At 42.1% G+C, this 18,800-nt stretch overlaps 1 protein-coding gene across 3 annotated transcripts in view; it reads left to right on the top strand.

Moving 5' to 3' along the window:
- IGF1R (insulin like growth factor 1 receptor) overlaps window positions 1-18,800 on the top strand; it is a 278,513-nt gene that overhangs the window by 218,068 nt on the left and 41,645 nt on the right. For all 3 annotated transcript variants that reach the window (XM_007053524.4, XM_037910757.1, XM_037910758.1), the window contains exons 6-10: window positions 9,289-9,503; window positions 11,571-11,697; window positions 14,261-14,499; window positions 16,535-16,702; window positions 16,918-17,122. In XM_007053524.4, the coding sequence (XP_007053586.2) occupies window positions 9,289-9,503; window positions 11,571-11,697; window positions 14,261-14,499; window positions 16,535-16,702; window positions 16,918-17,122 (954 nt within the window). The remainder of the gene's footprint in view (window positions 1-9,288; window positions 9,504-11,570; window positions 11,698-14,260; window positions 14,500-16,534; window positions 16,703-16,917; window positions 17,123-18,800) is intronic.

Genomic DNA, 18,800 nt, shown 5'->3' with positions numbered 1-18,800 from the left:
TAAGCATCATTTTCTGTTATATTAGACATGTTCTGTTTTTTGATGCTCAAGTGCATTCAGAAATGAACATCTTCAGAAGTCATTGCTCTTTTGGCATTGCAGTTTTAGTGTTGTATCCTTAAGAGAGGTCTATGGAATGTCAGTTGGAAGAAGATAACAGGTCACTAACTGCAAGATAAGGGAGTGCGGCTGAAACTAGCTTGTGTAGCAGGAAACTGCTCATAAGTGAGCTAGCCTCAAAATACTCACATGAAACTAATTCTCCTTATCTAGAGCCAGAGAAACAAAATATGAGCCTATAAAGTAATCATGAGCCACTGAAATGTTTGCTGATAAACATTGTGGATTTTTCCTAATTCTGTTAATATTAATTCTGTAATATTCTGTGTAATATGCTTTTAATAGCACATCCTGCAATTACTATCTGAAACACCACCTCCCATCCTCACCCCGAAGGTAGGTGCTGAAAGAGCAGAGATAGGTTTAGCTCCTGCAAAACTTTAGTTTGAGATGCTTAGGTGGGATGATGTTCCTCTGGGAAATTGCTGCACTCCCTTTCTCTCCCCAAATTAAGTAACTTCCCAAGTTCAGAACAACACTCTGGAGAAGAAATTGAGCCTTCCTCGCTAATGAGAGATCCAGTAAAATAAGGATTTTGGAAAATCATTTAGGAGAAGGTAGTGGGAAGGTCATGGGAAAGGTGGTGTGTCTCTGATTTATCTGCCCTGACAGGATAAAGTTACAGCATAAGGGATTCTTCACAACCTCCCTCTCTTTCTCAGGCTACTTTTTGGTCAGTCTTAAATTCTTAAAATTCCACCATCTGACAGAGCAAGTTAAAGGGCAGCTCTTCATTCTACACTTGAAAAGCACGCTGTCTTTTTCAGTAAGAACATTTGGCTCTTTGGAAAAACATGTTTCTAATTGCAAATCCAAGAGGCTTGTCACTTTGCCTAGAACAAGGCTCTTTCAGATACTTATGATGTGGCATACTCAAGCAGATACTCCAATTATAAATTTGTTTTTGCTTTCTTTTAGTAAGCAAGTTCAGGAGTAATTGTGTTTATGGAATCTCGTATGTCAGCAAGCATAACTGATAGGAAAGAAGCATCAGTGCTATGATTCAGGTTTTATTAATTCTCTCTGCCTGATTCCACAATGGAAAAACAAACAGTGCAACTTAGAGGAGAGGAAAATAGGGGTGCATGTGGGAAGCAAAACTGATCCACGCTAAGGAATTAGTGCAATTACATGCTGCTTGGGTCAGGAACGGTCTTCCTCTGTTTAGAAAGTACTTACACATTTGGGGCCCTGTCGCAATCTGAAAGATAATTGTTCAGAAATATTCAGCTTACGGCAGACAACCCTGCATGAAAATTTCAGCCCAAACAGCTATTTGGGCAACGTTAAAAGAAACTGAAAATAGGGTTTTAAAATGGGAATTGTTAGACTGCCCTGACTATAGCAGTCGCTGCCAGCACTGCATATAATACATACAAAAAATTATATTGAAAGAACATTAAGGTTGCAAAGTGAAGCCCTTTTATTGTTTCCTCGCTTTCATGGTTGCCTGTGCAGCCTTAATTTGGCCCCCTTGTGCTGAGGTAAGATGCATTATGATACATTCTTTAATTATGTGACCACAGACTCTTTTTTTCCCCCCCTCCCTCATTCTGTGCGTGGTGCTGAGGAAAAAAGGGCAGCTGTTCAAATTTTGATCCTTGTCATTCAATTTGTAAATCCTGACTTTTCCCCTCATCATCATTCAGAGCTTGCAATTATTCATTTCCTCATAGTTTTTTCTCTAAGGGTGCCTGTCACCCTAGTATCTGAGGGCCTCATAAACAGTGAATTTCCCTCTTGCTGCACGATATGAGCTTTATTATTCACCTATAACAAATGGGGAAACTGAAACAGACTTGCCTGAGAGAACATAGTGAATCTGTAGCAGAGCCAGGATTCGATCTCCGAAGTTAGAAGATGAGGAATGCACAGTTAGTGGCCACCTGTCAAAATTTATGGTGTCAATCAAATAGGAAGCCTCTGACTGAGACAGGGTTAGAACCAAGTTCTCCATTATGGCATTCATGTGCCTTAACCAACAGATCATCCTTTTGTCCTCTGCCACTTTCACTGCACACCTTCCAGAGCAGGTCCTGTAGGACGGTGCTCCCTGCCTCCCTCTCACTCCCAAGCCCTCTGGACTTGTTATCGGGCTCCTGCCCCATGCACCTCCTTGACTGCCCCAGTCATGCAGACTAACTCATCTGAATGCCATCCAGCTGGTCCACCTCTGAACCATGCCCAGGAAACATCTGTATGCGCTCATGCTTCACACCATCCACTTCCTCATCCTTGTGACCTGCCCCGACACCAGGTAGCTGGACCTGTTGCCACCTCAGGAGGGCAAGGAATGCTGGTAGGACAGTCTATAATCCACTCTGGTCCCCCGACCTTTTGGGTATATTAGTTGGCAGTTCCTTCATGGAGCGAGGAGCACAGGCATGTACCTGGCACAGTTCACAAACTGCCCCAACATTTGTCGTCTTTGCAGCTAGAGGGAGACCCTGGTACACATCTAGGTAGGGTGCGTCAGGTTACAATCCCTCTTCCAGAACCTCTTACTGAGATTCTGGCTGCAGTTTTCTCTGCACTTCCTGGTATTGGTACCCCCTTCCCATGGCTGCACAAAGTTGCAGGACCTCCCCTTCAACCTCCTTCTGGAGCTGGCCAAGATGGCCCTCCATCAAACCAGAAGGAGGAAGTTGGATTGCGGGGAGGGTACTCTGCAAAAGCAGGGACTTATTTCTATTCCTTGTCCAGTCACACCTCCTAGCAGAGTTCTTCTGAGTCCACTGACTCTTTAGATGCCTTTGAGGAACAGTGGGTGCTGTTGGGGGTTCTCTGTTCAGTGTCCCCATCTGATCACCTGATTTTCACCTTCTGACTTTCACACCTGCCCCTGTTTTTTCATTTGTTGTCCCCCACAATTACTTGTGGCCTGGGTTCAATAGCCACTCCCTCTTGGTGAAGGGGAAGGCTGTTAGCTATGGGTGGGCTTACACCTGCTGTCTCCTGGCACTACAGTAGGTACACACCTTCCAGCTTCTGCCACAAATGAAGAAAAAGTCCTACAAATGGTTTCGTATGCGACACTGCCCTGATTCATTCCCTTAGCACTGTCGATCCTGTGCACTGAATGAGACAGGGTCCTGTGGACAAAATTGTATGTGACCATGTCATTAAAGACTGTGTCATACTATTTATGTCCAAGGGACTGAATTAAGGTTACACAGGCAACTGAAATTATTTCCTTACTTTTCAGAGTTTGGCTTTCCAACTTAAGTAAGATTATTTGATCATAGTTTTTTGTACGTCATTTCAAAGGTAAAAATAAATTCTATGGGCAACTGTAACAGCTCCCCCATCCTGCCTCATTAGTAGAGTTTGAACCCTGAACCTTCAGCTTGAGCTACAGGACTAACTACATAAATTGGCACAGGTTATCTCAGCGGAGAGCCCTGTGCTGAGTTCAGGGGGAACCTGGTCCCTGGGGTTTTTGTTGGGAGCCCAGCCTGGTGCACTTCCAGTGTCGTTTATCTTTCTCCTGTGGGGATGAGGGGGTGAGCAGCGCAATCTCCTTTTTTTGACTCTGGCCTTTTTTCTCCTAAAGCTGCAATCAAGGGTGCCAGTTGCAATGGTGGCTTGTAGACTCCTGTCAGCTTAGAAATGGACACTAAGACCCTCCCAGTTCATTTTTCTTAGACTGCTGAACAGCCATTAGGTAACTTTCAATCAGTGCCAGGTTAGCTGAACTGGCAACAGTCATCTAGAGGTGAAAGTTGCATTTACCACTTAACGTTATATTAAACTTCAAAATGAAACCGCCTGGCCCATTGCACTGCATCAAAATACATTCATGCCATGGAAGAAGGGGTATTTCTAGAAGTTACTACTATTTACAGGTCAGTGGTAAAGCTGTGGCACAGAAAAAAAAAAAAAAGGCTCCTATAGGGGTTGTTTCTCCTCTTTGTTTTAGTTTAAAGAGACGTTATGAAGAAACTGATGCCTTCTCAGAGACTTCTACCAATAAGTGACCCTTCAAAAGGGAGGTAGAGAATGGGGCATGACAGGCTGAATTTACATATGGGCTCAAGTGCCCCACTGATTCCCCTGCTAGTTAGGGGAGAGCAAAACACCCCAAAGACGGCCATGGGTAAAGTCGTGTCATGGCACATTACATCCAAACCCACACTTTAAATTAAACACAATAAAGCAATATCTCTAGTTTCTTCCCGTATGAATTTCCCAACAGAGACTCAGTTCTTGGTAGAGCTGCTTCTAGCCCATCTACAGTGTACGGATTTATAGCCGTGCTGCATAATGAAGGGCCTGTTGGTGATTTGATTATAAACCCCATTTTTCTGTTTGAAAGTCCCATCAGGCAGATACTGTAGAAATAAAGGAGAAGGTACCAGAATTGTTGTTATATTGGTTATTTGCTGATTTCAAAAGTTTTGTTATGCCGTGGCTTGTTGGGGGAAATATTCTAAAATAATGGGAGAGTTTGATTTAAATTTGAATGGCTTGTAAACCAGTTTAAAAATGTCTGTCTTCTGATGGTGCCTTTTATACGCCATTCCCTAATTTGTTTGCTTATTTGTTTTGCAATATTTCTATTGCGATGGTGCCTAAAACCCCTGGTCAGGGATCTGGGCCCAAGTGGGCAGGCACTATATGGACGCAGAGACACACGCCCTCCAAGCTCGCACGTGCTCGCTCTCTCGTGTCACATTAAAAGACAGTCCTCACCTCAAAATGCTCCCCAGTCTTTTTTTAAAAAGCAAACCAAAAATTTTCTAAGGATTATTCTGCTCTCCTGGTAATGGTTATAAGCAACTTTTCCCTCAAGGGATAAAGTGATTGGCCCGCTCTGTGGGGGCAGTTGTGACGCTGACGAGATACAGTGTGAACCTCCTCCCATCCCTTGTTCCCTTCTCTCCCTCATTGGCTGTGATTAGTGGGCTAAAGAGCTTTTTGCCCATCCTAGCCCTGGTAGTTGGAGTACCTTCTTCTCTGGGCCTTCCCAGGGGGCTTCTCTTCTGGCCTCTGCTGGTCAGATTCTGTTGCCTTGTCTTCCCTCTGCAGTCAACTCCCAGACTGCTGGCTTGAGCCTGCTGCTCACACTCACTGCACTGGCCCTTTGTCTGCTAGTCCCTGTTCCTATCCCGTAGAGGTCACTTCCCTTTCCTGGTCATTCTGAATTGCACATTGCCCTCTCTTAGCAATAGGCTGACCTGGGTTTTTGCCTCTCCCAGAATGAACTGTGGCTCGATCCTTTCCTTTCAGATCATCCTAAAAAGGAAGGCGGGGGATGCCCAGTAATGATCAGCAGAATTACTGCTACGTTTTTGTTACAGGGACCATTATAAATTTCAGTGCAGATGTATGTAGCACTGTGAAAGTCCCAGGAGCTACATAAATATGTAAAACGTGATGTTTTTTAAAAACTCAGCCAGTAGTTGCCCAGTTATCAGTGTGTCCTGTGATTTAAGGTTGCACATCAGCTGTGTGATGACACTACCATGTGGGTGCTGCAGGGGATATGAACATCTGTTCACGTTCTTTCAGTCCTGCCACAAAAACTGGGCCTTGAAGGTCCACAGGCGGCTTCTGCTCATTGGTTTAGACTGCCCTCCTTCAGGCCCCAACCTCTTCTCTTTCGGTTAGTTTCTATCTCAATAGCTGATTGGCAGAAGTTTGTTTTCCTGTTGAGATTCTTTTATTCTTTCCGTGCTATCTTCCTTGGCATCCTGACGTTTTCTTTCCCCCCTCCACCGCCCCTCCTCCACAGCTGTAAAGGCCAAAGTCTGATATAATCGTTACTTATAACTTGTATCTCCAGAACCCTGAGTGTGCTTTTTGCCCTCTTCAGCATCTTTTCCATTTCTGCAATGGTTTACCTGTCCTGTGACTGGACTTGTACACAATATTCCAAATGTGGTTTCCCTGCTGCCTCAGATGGTGCCAGAATAGCTTCTACTAATTTATACTTGCAGTGTATATATAAACCCGTAGAACTCGTTTGCCTTAAACTGCTACTCAGACTTGTGCAAATGGTTTTAACATACTTGTTTTAACAGCTAGTCCCAACTGTTTCTTGACCTCTTTGCAGTAATCTAAAGTACGAACAAGAATGCTTGACTTTGTCCAGTCACTTGATTGTCTTGAAAATTTAGTCAAGTCTCTGGTATTTTAAACCCAAAGTGATAGGAGATTTTCAATTAAACCTCTTGTGTTAAAACCTGTTGTAATAACCTTGAAGGTGCTTTATTGTACTAGCTGCATCTAATTTGAGTCCTGCTTTAGGTCTGTCTTAAAAAAACAACCTCATCTGCCATCATTTATTCACATGACTATTGATAATGCATGTTTCATCTCATTAAAGAGGTTCAGGAAGTTGCAAGCATAGTTTTTGCTCACTGACTGCAAAGAGAATAGTGTCTGAACCATCCACAGGCTCTCAGTACGTATGGTGAACTCCAAGTGCAGTTTTGCGTAATGCTTGGAAAAGATGTTCTCTTGGCAAAATATATTTAGTATGACTTGAAGATGGAGCATATGGGTGAGTTAAACTGTATTAGTCAACAGAAAGCAGTTGTACTCACTTTGCTCAACCCAAAGCAGTGTCAGGTGTATTTGGTTTGTTCGAAATAAAGTACTAGGTATTTGGGGACACTTGGAAGTAGGAGGAGCAGGCTGTTCTTGTTTTTATATAGCACTGTAAGAGCACTCAGCACTTGGCACTAAGAAGAAAACACAAGAGAGAACTGCAATCCTGTCCCAAAGAGCTTGCAGCCCCATTAACAAACGATTCCATTGTCGTGGATGATTCATTGGGTATTCTGAGGTGTCATTGTTGTGTAACATGGGAGGAAACAATACTGAAGGAAAACTATAAATGATGGTGTTGATTTGCTATCAAACCCATGGTTAGTCTGTTACTATCCTGCAGAAACTCGTAATTGATGTTGCATAATGTGTTGAGAAAAAATAAATTTTGACTCCATTGATAGGGACACACCAGTGCAAAACAAAGAGGGCCTGCACAAAACACAAGGGTGTAGTGTCTTTATATTCGGGGTTTACATCAGTGTAGTTAACATGGGTGCAAATTTCCCTAATATTACAATAATCATTTAGATATGCCCTTAATTCCCTCTCCAGTCCTTTCCTTTCATAGAATCATAGAATAGAATATCTGGGTTGGAAGGGACCTCAGGAGGTCATCTAGTCCAACCCCCTGCTTAAAGCAGGACCAATCCCCAACTAAATCATCCCAGCCAGGGCTTGGTCAAGCCTGACCTTAAAAATATCTAAGGAAGGAGATTCCACCACCTCCCTAGGTAACGCATTCCAGTGTTTCACCGCCCTCCTAGTGAAAAAGTTTTTCCTAATATCCAACCTAAAGCTCCCCCACTGCAACTTGAGACCATTACTCCTTGTTCTGTCACCTGCTACCACTGAGAACAGTCTCGATCCATCCTCTTTGGAACCCCCTTTCAGGTAGTTGAAAGCAGTTATCAAATCCCCCCTCATTCTTCTCTTCCGCAGACTAAACAATCCCAGTTCCCTCAGCCTCTCCTCATAAGTCATGTGTTCCAGTCCCCTAATCATTTTTGTTGCTCTCTGCTGGACTCTTTCCAATTTTTCCACATCCTTCTTGTAGTGTGGGGCCCAAAACTGGACACAGTACTCCAGATGAGGCCTCACCAATGTCGAATGGAGGGGAATGATCACTTCCCCCGATCTGCTGGCAATGCCCCTACATATACATCCCAAAATGCCATTGGCCTTCTTGGCAAAAAGGGCACACTGTTGACTCATATCCAGCTTCTCGTCCACTGTAACCCCTAGGTCCTTTTCTGCAGAACTTCTGCCGAGCCGTTCGGTCCCTAGACTGTAGCGGTGCACTCTGCACTTGTCCTTGTTGAACCTCATCAGATTTCTTTTGGCCCAATCCTCTAATTTGTCTAGGTCCCTCTGTATCCTATCCCTACCCTCCAGCGTATGTACTTCTCCTCCCAGTTTAGTGTCATCTGCAAACTTGCTGAGGGTGCAATCCACACCAGCCTCCAGATCATTTATGAAGATATTGAACAAAACCGGCCCGAGGACTGACCCTTGGGGCACTCCACTTCATACCGGCTGCCAACTAGACATGGAGCCATTGATCACTACCCGTTGAGCCCGACAATCTAGCCAACTTTCTATCCACCTTATAGTCCATTCATCCAGCCCATACTTCTTTAACTTGCTGGCAAGAATACTGTGGGAGACCGTGTCAAAAGCTTTCCCAACCTCAAAATGAAAATGGTTCTGCCATGGACACTTGAAGTTCCCACCTTGCCATTTCAGCCTGGCGTGGAATTCACACAAGTAACTTGCATCGGTATTCATCAAAGTTAAGGTGTGCATGTAACTCCACTCGTGCACTGAGAGAATAGACCCCCATTGTCTGTTAGAAAGTGGCTGCAGCAGGTGGTCAGATTGTGATGGTTCAGAGCTTTAAAGCAGTGAAGGTTTGTGCTGTGCTCAGAGCAAGAGTGACATGAGTGTGACCATTTATTCCCAGACAGTAGTGTACGAGAGGCAGAGTACTTGGTAGAGCATATGTGATAACTTTTATTGGACCAACAGATAAATTACAACACACTGTCTTCCAGGCAAAGAAAACTCATTCAGCTCATGTAACACAATTTAGTAACACAAGAAAGGATGCCACATTCTCTACCTTTCCATCTTACCTTGATGACTTAAAGTACGGCACACGTTTTCTGCTATACAATATGCAAGGCTGTCAAATCTCATTAGCAGTTAAGGTGGAAAATACATTATAGAGATCTCTTTCAAAGAGACATGTATTGAATGTTGTGTGTCAAGGAGTGGGACAGGAATAAAATACTGTACCATTGTATTTTGTATAGCATCTTCCATACAAACTTCATTGTCAAACCCACACTGGAGTTGGAGTAAGGGAAGCCTACAACCAGTGGCAATCTGGAAGTCCATGTTGCAGCCGTTTCCCCTCTTCCCTGTGGAAAAATTCAAGGGAAACTCACTTCCTAGGGGGAAGAAGCATTTGCTCTCCTCTTTGGAGGCAGAGCGACTGGGCAGGTGTAATCAGTTCATGTCAATAGGAATTGCCCTTGTGTTCAGCTAGTTTGGCCAGGAACTACCCACGAGCTGCTGGTAAAACTAACTTTGCCTTTTAAAATCTCTTTGTAGGAATTATTCTTTCTATGTGCTGGACAACCAGAATCTGCAACAGCTGTGGGACTGGAACCACCACAACCTGACGATCAAAGAGGGGAAAATGTACTTTGCGTTTAATCCCAAACTGTGTGTGTCTGAGATTTACCGCATGGAGGATGTGTCAGGAACCAAGGGACGGCAGAGTAAAGGAGATATAAATCCAAGAAACAATGGGGAGAGAGCCTCTTGTAAGTCAAAGTTCAGAAGTGGAATTAAATAGGAGTGAGGCCGTATACAAGCTCTAAAAATAAGGACAATCACCCCACGATCCTATTGAAGAACACAGAATGGAGAAGTTAGCGATTAAAAGACACATTGTCCATTTTAATTCAGGGGTTCCCAAACTGCGGTCCATGGTCTACTGGTGGTCTGCAGAGCTGGCTGGTCACATATGGATGACTATTCCCAGCTGGCTAAATTACACTGATGAAGAAAATGCATTGTTTTCATAATACCGATTTTGACAATGATTGCTGTCGCTACGGGAACACAATTTAAAATGTCCACATTACAAAAGAATTTGAGAATGCCCAATTCCATTGCTTTGCCACACCGCAATATTTCACAAAGTAATCTTTTTTCCTTATTTGTGGTATAATCTGGTTTTTAAAATCTTCAGGGATGGAGCTTCCACCACGTCCTTTGCAAGACAGATCGATGACATCATAAATATTAGGGGGGAGAGGGGAATGTCTGTTTAGTTTCCTGGTATTGAGGAGACTGCGCAATTTTGTTTCAGTGCCTGTTTATTTTAGTGCAAAACAGGTTGTTTTATTTTCATACTTCTGGCTGGCCTCTGCTGGTGTGGATTGCTGCTTGTCAGTTGCTAGAAATATTCATTAGAATAAATCTGCTGTGATTTGTTTCCGTGTCAAACAGAGAATAACTTGAGAGAAATATTTCCGGTTAGTTCTACAATATTTCAGAGTTACAATGCGTTTGTGTTTTTGGGCCGTGCAGAAGCATATTCACAAAGGGCACGATCTTCAAAACCTATTCAAGATTTACAAGTTTAAAATCCCATCTGTCCTTTAAGGATTGCAAAGAAAAGAGGGCTTACAGGCCTGGCTTTGCCCCAAGACCCCTACAGCTGATGACATGTTTTGTCTGTTAGGTTGTTCGTGGTGTTCTTGGAAATGAGTAAATTAAAGCATATCATGTTTATAAGTAAAACCCCCTTGTGCTGGACAGTGTTTACAAAACTAGGACACATACACTGCTGAGTGTCTCTTTAGGCATGATGCATAAATGCAGATGGTGCAGATCCTTGTTGTGCAAAGGAAGGAGTGTGCTTACATTCAATAGACTGAGTGCTCACAGTTCTGGAGGAGTTACAGATGCACAGCCAGTCCCTACTACCATGAGGCCAGTGCCAGCCACTGCCTGTTCCTTAAAACTATTACAAAAAGCTTTCTGACTCTCAAAAGGGAAAAAAGGAGAGAATTAACAAAAGCTAAATTGCCTTTGAAAAGATATTAGCACCATTAGTGCCAGCGTACATGAGGGTGAAAACCTCTTTATTTTTCAGAGAGTTCTACTAAGATGTTAAAACTCACTCACAGTTGACACTTAACACACAAGTTCTCAGTCCAAGAATTACGTTTTTAAAACAGTTTTGTTTCAGGACTGGATGGCTATTCATCTCTAAGTTGCTGGTTCAAATCCAGCCCAGTGTAGTATAGTGACTGGAAAGTGCTGCCATCAAATGGCTGTGCTGTATATGAAATGAGTTTAATAGTTCTCAGTCCAGCGCCTAATGAATAGGAATGCAAAAAACACTACTGCAGTTGCCAGGGACTGCATGGGCCATAAAAGCTGATCTTTCCTTTTACCCTAGAGAGTGCTCACTTAAACTCAGTGCTTAAATTTATAAGCAAAATAGAAGGTGGAAACTTGTAGTGCTAACTGTACTGGTCCTGTAGATGAGCAGGACTTCCATTCACAGAGAGAATCCTGAGCACCTTTTCCCAGCGTTCTAACCACACACTTTAAAATGTTTTATTTTTAAGAAGTAAATTTACGTGTTTCCATGTATCCTAAAGTTACTGAACGCTCACTAAGTGCTTTGGAATAAATAGAACATATGTAGCAACTAGTAGGTTCCTGCTGTACAGTGGTGATGAGTGCTATCGAGACCTCTAAACTAGATAATACAGAGGCACACAGTTTTAAGAAACACAACAAAACCCAGTAACAAAGTTGTGAATTGAACTAATTTTGCCATGGTTACTGACTGTCATTTGTTTATGCTTTAGGCGAAAGCCACATTCTGAATTTTGTCTCCAACACCACCCTGAAGAACCGGATTAAGCTCACCTGGGAGCGGTATCGCCCTCCAGATTACAGAGATCTTATTAGCTTCACTGTTTACTACAAAGAGGCGTGAGTATACGTGTTCTGAGACTAATTATGTCATTCAGGAAATAACAGGCACAGTGGGTAGGGTTTCTCTCTTGACCGTTGTGTTTATTGGCTGAATAAAGAATAAAGTGAGTCAGCAAAGTCCCTTGGGCAATACTTATTCTGAGCAGTGTACTCACTTTGTTCTCGAGTGCTCCTTTCTTGCAAGGTTCTGTTTTGATACTATGTACTAGACCAAAGTGCCTGTTAACGTAGAGGTGTTTAGGACCTGTTTTCTGTCTCTTCCACCCCCACATCCCTCCAAAATTTCAAATTAAAAAAATCCCAAGTGATATAAAATGCTCGCCTATTTTCTGGGTGCATTTCTGTGTTTATTGGAATCTCCAAATAATATGTGTGCTTGTATGCCAGTTAGCTCTTTCTCCTCCCAGCCATGACATTGGCTAGGCAGCAGCATGGATTGGAGAGAGAGTTTGAAGGTCTGGTTTGGAGCTTCAGTATTGTAACTAATTGGGCTCTGGGTAATTTAGGTTCTCTAGGCTGGACAGAGTGCTGCAGCGTTTGCTGATGGTGGAATGCGGTAGGATGCAGCAGAGAACTGACTTTGTTAGGATCTGTTAGATCTGACTTTGTTAGATCCTTTCTCACTCCCCCCACATGCACACATACCAAACCCCTTTGTATTGGAGATGGGCCTGAACCAGAACTGAAATCCGAACGAACACATGCTCTCCATCCCCCTGTGCTCCAGTGTTTTGCGAAGTGTTTGGATCCAAACGGTGACTTGGGCTCATTTCTCTTTCTCCTTCATATTCAAGTATTTTTCTGACCCGTGTTCCCATTTCATCTGTCACTAAGCAGCTTTTCTAAAGAGGACCTATTGCCAGTGTCCACACTGACTAGCAATTCTTGGTACAACCACCACCCTTCAAGGGTCTAACCCTACCTTTTTGTAGTCCTTTCCCTACTCCATTCTATCTCTAATCTCAGACCAGGTTTTCTCTCTGCTGTCCAGAGCTGTTCTACATCTCTGTGGAAGTAATAGTTAGAGTGAGCAAGAAACACTTCCAACCGGAAACATATTAAATCAGTCAGCTGCATTGAGATTTTGATTTGAGAAGAGAGAGATGTAACAGGCACACACACAGCACGGTGAGCAGGCTGATTGCTTCAACATCCTGGAGCTGAGTTGTGAGCAAATGAAGCAGGAATTCTATTAATACCACAATATGAGTCTGTAACATGGTATGCCTTCACTATTGACATGTCCATGCTAAATAGCCATTAAGGAAAAGTAATACCTTGGTATATAGTTGTACCAATAATAGAATTTAAAATCAATCAAATGTACAAATTACAGGTCCAAATGTGGTTGTTTGCCTATAATGTCAAGAACTAAAGCAGCCAGTATGCTACTGAGCTACTAGTCAAAGTGTAGCGAAATCTGGGTTCTTGCGGCTAACGTTCAACCATTGTCTGTAATTATTCTGAGTCACATCTGTTGAATTTGTGCCCAGATTACCTGTGAATATAAAGTCAGAAACATTTCACTGTCTGCTTTTGAAAGTAAGATAGGGCAACTGAGAGTCAGTGTCCTTAGAACAAGTCTTGTTTACATTTTAATTGACACATTAATCTACAGCTATGTAACCAAACGCATTTATATTGAGTACAAGGAGTTTCCTTCTGCACCTACATGTGAATGACAGGTTTCAGAGTAATAGCCGTGTTAGTCTGTATTCGCAAAAAGAAAAGGAGTACTTGTGGCACCTTAGAGACTAACCAATTTATTTGAGCATGAGCTTTCGGATGCAGCAGTATGCATCCGATGAAGTGAGCTGTAGCTCACGAAAGCTCATGTTCAAATAAATTGGTTAGTCTCTAAGGTGCCACAAGTACTCCTTTTCTTTCTACATGTGAATGTGATTGGTTCTTTTGGTTTATTACCACTACCACAAGATAATAACAAACTAGCATTTTTTTATTGTTTTATGGTTCATTGTGTTTATATAAGGAGAAATAAGGACCTTTTATTATTCCATTATATGGGGAAGGGGTTATTTGTTTGGCACAGTCTACCCGTTGTATAATGCTAGGGACCCTTATAGAGCTCTATAAATAATAAATTAATATCCCAGCAGGCTTCTTCTCTCCAATGCTTATTGACCTATCCCTGAAAGTCTGTTTCTGTTTCACTTGCTGACAACAGTTAAACATTATCTCTCCTTTGGCAGGAAGTAGTTGAATTGAAGATGATTGTTCACACTGATAAATTATCCAACAGCTTTCCTTTTGTGGGAAGGGAAAGTAAGCCATGAGTACCTATTTCCCTGGATTCCTGACATCTCAGTAACTACAGAGGCTAAATCCTGCAGCTAAATCCGAACTCCTAGTTTTATAGCAGTTGGAAATAAAAGACAAATCTAGGCTTTGGAATTCTCTTTTATTCTTCAATAAAAAGCAAATAAACTTTTTTTATTAGTTTCATTGGACAAAGGCTGATGTGAGATTCTCCCATAAAAGTTCGAGTGTTTTTAAGAGGAAGTAAAAGTACAATCTGTGTCATTTCCTTTTAATATTTCAGACCATTCAAGAATGTGACAGAGTATGATGGGCAAGATGCTTGTGGTTCTAATAGCTGGAACATGGTGGATGTTGATCTGCCCCCAAACAAAGAGAACAACCCTGGGATTTTACTGCAAGGACTGAAACCTTGGACTCAATATGCCATTTATGTCAAGGCTGTTACTCTCACAATGATGGAAAATCACCACATCCATGGAGCAAAGAGTGAAATAGTCTACATACGCACCAATGCTGCAGGTAAGGCCTGTGATGCATGGAACTGCAAAGGTATCACAGGCTGGGCTTTCACCCACTCAGATGGGTCTTTAAAGCTGCATGTGTAATTTATTAGCCCTGGACTGTGGAAAAAACTAAGTGCATTGGAAAACATGAACAACTTTTAAATGCTTGATACTCAGGAAATCCATTAGAGGGGCCCAGTGCAGTTTAAATATATTGCAGTCTCAGTTAAGGTCATTTGTAATAATCCTCCCAGAAAACATTGCAATGAGAGGGCAGACAAGGGTCTGTTTGTCAGCTATACAGAGAGGAACACAGGGTGTCTGTTTTTCACAGTTGTGTACTTGCCTTGAAGTCATAGTACTGATCATTACAACACAACACCAGGTGAACATGTTGGATTCAGCTCCATCTTTTGACCACAATAGCTTCCAAAATGAGTGGGGCATTTAAATAGCCTGGCATCAAAGATAAATTATTAAAAAAACCAAACTGCTTGATAAGGTAATTTCTGAAACAAGAGATGGGAGAAGCTCAGGTACCCTGGTACTACAGTGAGGTGCATAGTGTAATAACCTACATAGATATAGATAAAAACTGGCTTTTACTTTTAAGTGTCGGCTGCCTTTTCAATAGACCATAATTTTGAGATCTACAAGCACGTTGTTTTTAAATGTTTGGCTTTTGGAAGGCACTGAACATCAGGTCATGTTTACCTGTTCGTCTCAGCTGTGTTCCAGATTGTTCTATTTTAAGTGTGTGTACCCTACGTGCACTGTTACAGGATTTGAAGTGTCTTTTTTGCCCTATATCTTCTAAAGCAGTTGGGATTTTGCTCTTATTTTAAAGGTCTTGGTTTTCTAGTGCATGCAATATAATTTTGCCTTGGAGCAAGCATTGGAGACCTTAAGCTGTAGAGATCCCCAAGATGCTGCTGCTGCATTGGTGAAAAGGGCTCTTGCACTACCTATAAAAAGCCTCTTTCACCATTTTTCCATTGAAATGTGTGACGGTGAGAGAGAGAAGTTTGAGAGAGTGACATGTTTTTCAACCTTGAATTCAACAAGTCTCTGGCAATGCTGAGTGAGACAACTCAACTTTTTGTTTGCTCAAATTCAGGAGGAAACCCACCCTATATATTTTGAGTTTTTTTCCAATGCATTCTAGACAGATGCTAGCTGAGACCAGCCACCATTGTTCATATAGCATAATAGCAAAAATACAAGATGTGTTTATTTTCAGGGTGTCAATCAAACAAGGAGAGAATTAAGTCAAATAATTCAAAATTGTGCTCAGTGGGATTTGCCTGTCCAAGACTGTGTAAACTCTGTAAAATATCCAGTGTATTTAGAGGTGGGAAGTCCAGTTAGAACATCATTCTCATCAGACCTCTCAGTAAATGTCCTTGTATGTTTTTGGATGTTATTTCGTATGGAAATTCATCACACAGGTTTGCTGCAGGGTTTGTTGCTGTGGTTTGTTTACTCCACCCCCCTAAATTTCTCTCTCCGCATAATGCCAGTCATAATTTTCCATATGAAACCTCAGATTATGGCATTCTTAATGTTCTTCGCGTAAACAATTGCTTTTATTCAGAAAGCAGCAACTAAAAAATATGGGACAGTGCTAGTACATAAATTGAACCTTTCTGGATTACATGGAGTAAGGAAATCAGAATGTCTTTAAATAGGATACCAGGGCATGGTTACAGACTTCAGGCCAAGTTCTGTGGTCATTATTCAAGCAATATTCCCTTTGGAAAGTAATGGGAGCGTTGTTATTTTAAGGATTGCAAAACTTGGCCCTTCGACATTAAGGAAAGTTGTTGTGTACATCAGATCACTGCTGTAGGGTGGTGGCTTTTAAAACGTTCACATCTGTTAGCCAAGGGGTGTCAGAAGCATTCTTGGTTCCCTTGAGGTGGGACGAGCTGTTTTTCAGAGTGATGTACAAAGCAGTTAATTAAAGCATTGTTGCTCAGCTTTTTATATTTCAATATGAGTTGTGTGTAAAAATGCCTATTTTTTTTCCCCTGTTCCTTTTCCCCCCCCAGTGCCATCTATCCCACTGGATGTTATTTCAGCATCTAATGCCTCCTCTCAGCTAATAGTGAAATGGAATCCACCCTCTCTCCCCAATGGCAACCTGTCATACTATATTGTACGGTGGCAGCAGCAGCCTCAGGACAGTTATCTTTACCGACATAACTACTGCTCCAAAGGTAAGGGAGCTGACAGCAGTTATGTGTTAAAATGCCTGAGATTCATACCTGTCCGTCCTCATTATTCACATGACCAGCAAATGCAGCTGCAGCTACCTATTCTCTGACGTTTCTGTGAATAACAGCCAGTACAGGGGGAAGGGTGAACATGGATTGTTAATGCGTCCACTGGCAGTAAGGGAAAAAACCTCAACGTCTGTTCTTTTCTTTTAAAGATAAAGTCCCAATTCGGAGATATGCTGATGGGACCATTGATACAGAAGAAGCTACCGAACCCACCAAGCCAGAGGGGAGTGGGGGAGAGAAAGGACCTTGTTGTGCTTGCCCTAAGACGGAGGCAGAGAAGCAAGCGGAGAAGGAGGAGGCAGAGTACCGGAAAGTCTTTGAGAACTTCCTTCATAACTCCATCTTTGTGCCCAGGTAATAGAAGTTGGATCTTTGCTGTCTTTACAGGTAGGGACTAGCAGTGATTGATATTTCCTGGGGCCCTTGGTATATAAACATGAAAGCATTTTTTTAATGGAACCGTAAGCACATAAACACTGCCTCATGTACGGGGAGAGGTGATCTGCAGTCTTTCTATTTCACAGCTTCTTTTCTTCACTGATTTTTAGCCCGTGCTCTCCCTGTTTTAACTAATCATAATAGTCCTTACCTACATTGTTCAAGGACCTTTGTTGTGTTTGCTCCTTTGTGGAATCAAAGGTCATGTAAGAGTTCTTCACCTGTAATGGTTTCAAGGATGATCAACCCACGGCAGAGAACTGGCTTCAAACAAGTTTTTTTTTTTTCTCTAAATGGCCTTTTAAATGCATAGGTAACTCATCTTGAAGATGTATCTGGTTTGGAAATTAAAGGAATATTGAGGCCTTGCAAAATTTGAAATGGTTGTGCTTTCTAATTCATGTCTCTGCACTAATTAAGGAGTGTGTTTTGGTTTCCTGGGCTTTGACTGTAACCAAGAATTAAATGTACACATTGTTTCATGATAAAGGGTGCTGTTTCCATGTTAAGTAGAAACATATCCATTAAGATCCATTTTATATGGCATCATGGAGCAGGTATTATTGAATTCATCCATGGTTGTGATGCTTGAGTTTCTAATTTACCTCTTTTGTAAGCTGTTTTTACTTAAGATAATTGGATCACAAGGCCAGCATACTGTGTGTGGCTGTAACACTATTATGTAAGCAATCAGCTTTCAGCTTTGATCGGGCATGTAGTCTCATTGTCTCTCCTGGCTAGTGAGGAGTAGGTGGAGTTGGCATTAAATGGGGCTTGAGAAAGTGTTCAGGTATGGTCTTCGTGAAAAAATAAGACTGAATGATAAAGAAAATTTTTCTGTTCTCAAACTTAACTTGTAAAACTCTTGTTTAAGACATTCTTAGACTGTGTAAGGCAGTGACACTCAGACCTGAGTGGGTCAGGAGCCAAATTAACGATCAACATTACACTGTTTTAAGACTTAAATGGGAGCAGTTCATAAAGAATGCTTTGAATGTTTTACAGTCTTCCCCCTCTCCCCCCCCCCCCCCCCCCAGCTTGCTTTCATAATGGGTATATTTTTCTTTTCAGTGATTTAACAGCAGGATCAGATAAGATACAAGACTTGTAAATAGCTGAGTTAGTTAAGTGACTTTTAAGAAGTCTGAATGTCAGGGAAATGTGAGATTATGACCTGGTGAGATTTTTCCATAGGACAAATCTGAGCAACTTCTTACTTGCGGATGTCTATTTTTTTTTTCTTTTCTTTCCCTGAGGGGGGAAGTTAATTCATGTGTCAACACAAGCCTCATTAGAAGTGTATTATGTTTCTAGCTTTTTACCAGGGTCTTGCTTGTCTTTGGGATGTTATGAAAGAAACACAGCATGTAAATCAAAGGATCTGACCATGCGGTTTTCAGGCTGCTTAAAAACCAATACATCTGTGTCGTTACATCCTCCTGCCCTGACCTGTTTGTGATTTCTAAACATCCCAAGTGTACAGCATTGCAGCAGGAAGGGTTGGGCCGAGACAAGATAATTTTTATTGCTGTTGGGGCTGCGTTTACAGCACTGCAAGAATCTTTAGTCTGCAGCTTTCCTTTTGCTCTCTTGT

This window comes from Chelonia mydas, chromosome 10 (genome assembly GCF_015237465.2).
Source record: "Chelonia mydas isolate rCheMyd1 chromosome 10, rCheMyd1.pri.v2, whole genome shotgun sequence".
Taxonomy (NCBI): Eukaryota; Metazoa; Chordata; order Testudines; family Cheloniidae; genus Chelonia; species Chelonia mydas.
Note: the sequence above shows the minus strand (reverse complement) of the source record. Positions and strands in the feature narration are given on the sequence as shown.